At 57.7% G+C, this 2,430-nt stretch overlaps 1 protein-coding gene across 1 annotated transcript in view; it reads left to right on the forward strand.

Moving 5' to 3' along the window:
• The first annotated feature begins 946 nt into the window (after nucleotides 1-946).
• The window catches only part of DUSP27 (dual specificity phosphatase 27 (putative)), a 17,900-nt gene continuing 16,416 nt past the window's right edge, over nucleotides 947-2,430 (forward strand). Inside the window, exons 1-2 of the mRNA XM_009274556.2 lie at nucleotides 947-1,099; nucleotides 1,846-1,978. Coding sequence (XP_009272831.1) covers nucleotides 1,866-1,978 — 113 coding nt within the window. The 5' untranslated portion in view covers nucleotides 947-1,099; nucleotides 1,846-1,865. The remainder of the gene's footprint in view (nucleotides 1,100-1,845; nucleotides 1,979-2,430) is intronic.

The raw sequence follows: 2,430 nt of genomic DNA on the forward strand, positions 1-2,430 counted from the left end.
GGGGAGAATCACCTCCCTCGACCTGCTGGCCACGCTTCTTCTGATGCAGCCCAGGGTACGGTTGGCCTTCTGGGCTGCAAGTGCACATTGCCAGCTCATGTCCAATCTTTCATCCACCAGTACCCGCAAGTCCTTCTCAGCAGGGCTGCTCTCAATCCCTTCATCCCCCAGCCTGTACTGATATTGACGATTGCCCCAACCCAGGTGCAGGACCTTGCACTCGGCCTTGTTGAACCTCATGAGGTTCACATGGGCCCACTCCTCAAGCCTGTCAGGGTCCCTCTGGATGGCATCCCGTCCCTCTAGCGAATCAACTGCACCACTCAGGTTGGTGTCATCCGCAAACTTGCTGAGGGTGCACTCAGTCCCACTGTCTATGTCATTAATGAAGATATTGAAGAGTGTTGGTGCCAGTACGGACCCCTGAGGGACACCACTTGTTACGGATCTCCTTTTGGACACTGAGCCGCTGACTGTAACTGGATGCAGCCATCCAGCCAATTCCTTATCCATCGAATAGTCCATCCATCAAATCCATCTCTCTGCAATTTAGAGGTAAGAATGTTGTGGGGGGCCATATCAAAGACCTTACAGAAATCTAGGTAGTTGACAGGTAGCTTGCTTCTACTAAGCTTGGAGTGGCTCATCCCGCACTGCATTTCCCAAGGACATCAGAGGTCATACCAGCATTTCAAGTTGCGCCTGGTGGGCTCCCAGTTGCCTGGAGGCTCCCTGCAGGTGAAGGTCCAGCCGCACTGGCTTTTGGTCTTCTCTGGTCTCCTCCTGCAACTGGGAAATGTTGGAGGATCCAGCCCACAGCGGGGAAGGAGTTAAGTGCTTGGACCAGCTGCCGTCTATGAGGCACTGAATTCTTTCCCCATGCAATCCAGCAGCCAGCGTCAGGACAACGCTATATTTAGAAAGCTGATAAAGGTTTGGTGCTGACAGTTGTCCTGCCCCTTAATGAAGAAGCCACAGAGAGAGTGAGAGGGGGCAGCTGATTTCTCTCCCCCCAGTACCGTTCCCTGCCAGGTTTCCTGCCCTCTTCACTGGACTCCCTCCGACAGGGACCCTCAGCAGAGTCGTCCAGGCACAGGGGGTAAGTGCCCTTTCCTTGCTCCCCTGCCTTCCTGCCCACTACCCCGTGAGTGGCAGCCGCTCCTCAGCCCCGTTGGTGGCACGCGGCTGTGGTCCTCCTGCCTGAGGCCGGCTGCTGGGGCCCTTCGGAGCCCGGCAGTCGTGGCATGGCGAGGCAGGAGTCACTCTGGCCAGACCTGGGGAAGGGGCGGCTACTGAGTTCTCATGCTTCTAACTGAGCTATGGCCCCCTCGCTCTCCTGCGCCCAGGGCGGGCATGGCAGCCTCCCCACAAAGGATTATAAGGACAAAGTCCCGAGGCTTAAAGCGCCTTCGGCCTTGAGCTTTAGGAGCGTTTCATTTTGGGGAGGTGAGGTCTCATGTTTCTTGCCCCCGACGCTCCTTCCAGTCCAGCTCTGGCTGTATACAGCTCCTCCCAGCCACCACGCACGGGCTGAGCCGGCCAGGGAGGGGATAGAATTTCTGCCCTGCCACCTGGCCTTCCTGCATGCTTACTCACAGGCAAGAAGGGCATTGGCACTTGCTGGCACCAGCCAGGGAGCTGCATGAGGCCTCGGGAACAGCAGGCACCCTGGCAGAGGAGCCAGTGCGGCTGGCTTGCGGCAAGGGCTGCTCGCAGGGTCATGGGAGCAAGATGTGGGAGCCCCTTCTGCCGTACCACCCCTGCCACTGCCGCCCCACGGCCGGGGGATGGCCTCCTTCGCAGACCTCTGTAACAGCCCTCCCTCCTGCTGTGCTCCCCTTGTAGTGGATCCTCTTGCAGCTGCCATGGCCAGTGGCAGAGATTCGGACAGCGAGCAGGCGGTGCCCGATGAGGGGGATGAGGGACCGGACATGAAGGCTGTGCAGGCTCACTATCTCCGCAGCCCCTCACCCAGCCGGTGAGTATGCTTGCTGCAGGCGCCACCATGGCCTCCCAGTAGCACGTGGTAGGTCAGCTTGCCTTCCCTCCTTTTCCACCGCCTCCTCTCCACACAGGCACTTGGATCAAGCGTGGAGCCCAGGGCTTCCCTCCCCTCCTGGAGGCGGGGGTTAGTGTGCCAGGGGGAGAGAGACTGCAGAGGCAGGACTCGCGCTAATTAATCCATCCCGCTGAGAGTGAATCATAGAATCATAGAATCATTGAGGTTGGAAAAGACCTCTAAGATCATCGAGTCCCACCGTTGACCCAACACCACCATGCCCACTAAACCATGTCCCTAAGTGCCTCATCTACATGTCTTTTAAATACCTCCAGGGATGGGGACTCCACCACTTCCCTGGGCAGCCTGTTCCAATGTTTCACCACTCTTTCAGTAAAGAAATTTTTCCTTACGTCCAATCTAAACCTCCC

The sequence above is a fragment of the Aptenodytes forsteri genome, unplaced genomic scaffold (assembly GCF_000699145.1).
Source record: "Aptenodytes forsteri isolate BGI_AS27 unplaced genomic scaffold, ASM69914v1 Scaffold287, whole genome shotgun sequence".
Taxonomy (NCBI): domain Eukaryota; kingdom Metazoa; phylum Chordata; class Aves; order Sphenisciformes; family Spheniscidae; genus Aptenodytes; species Aptenodytes forsteri.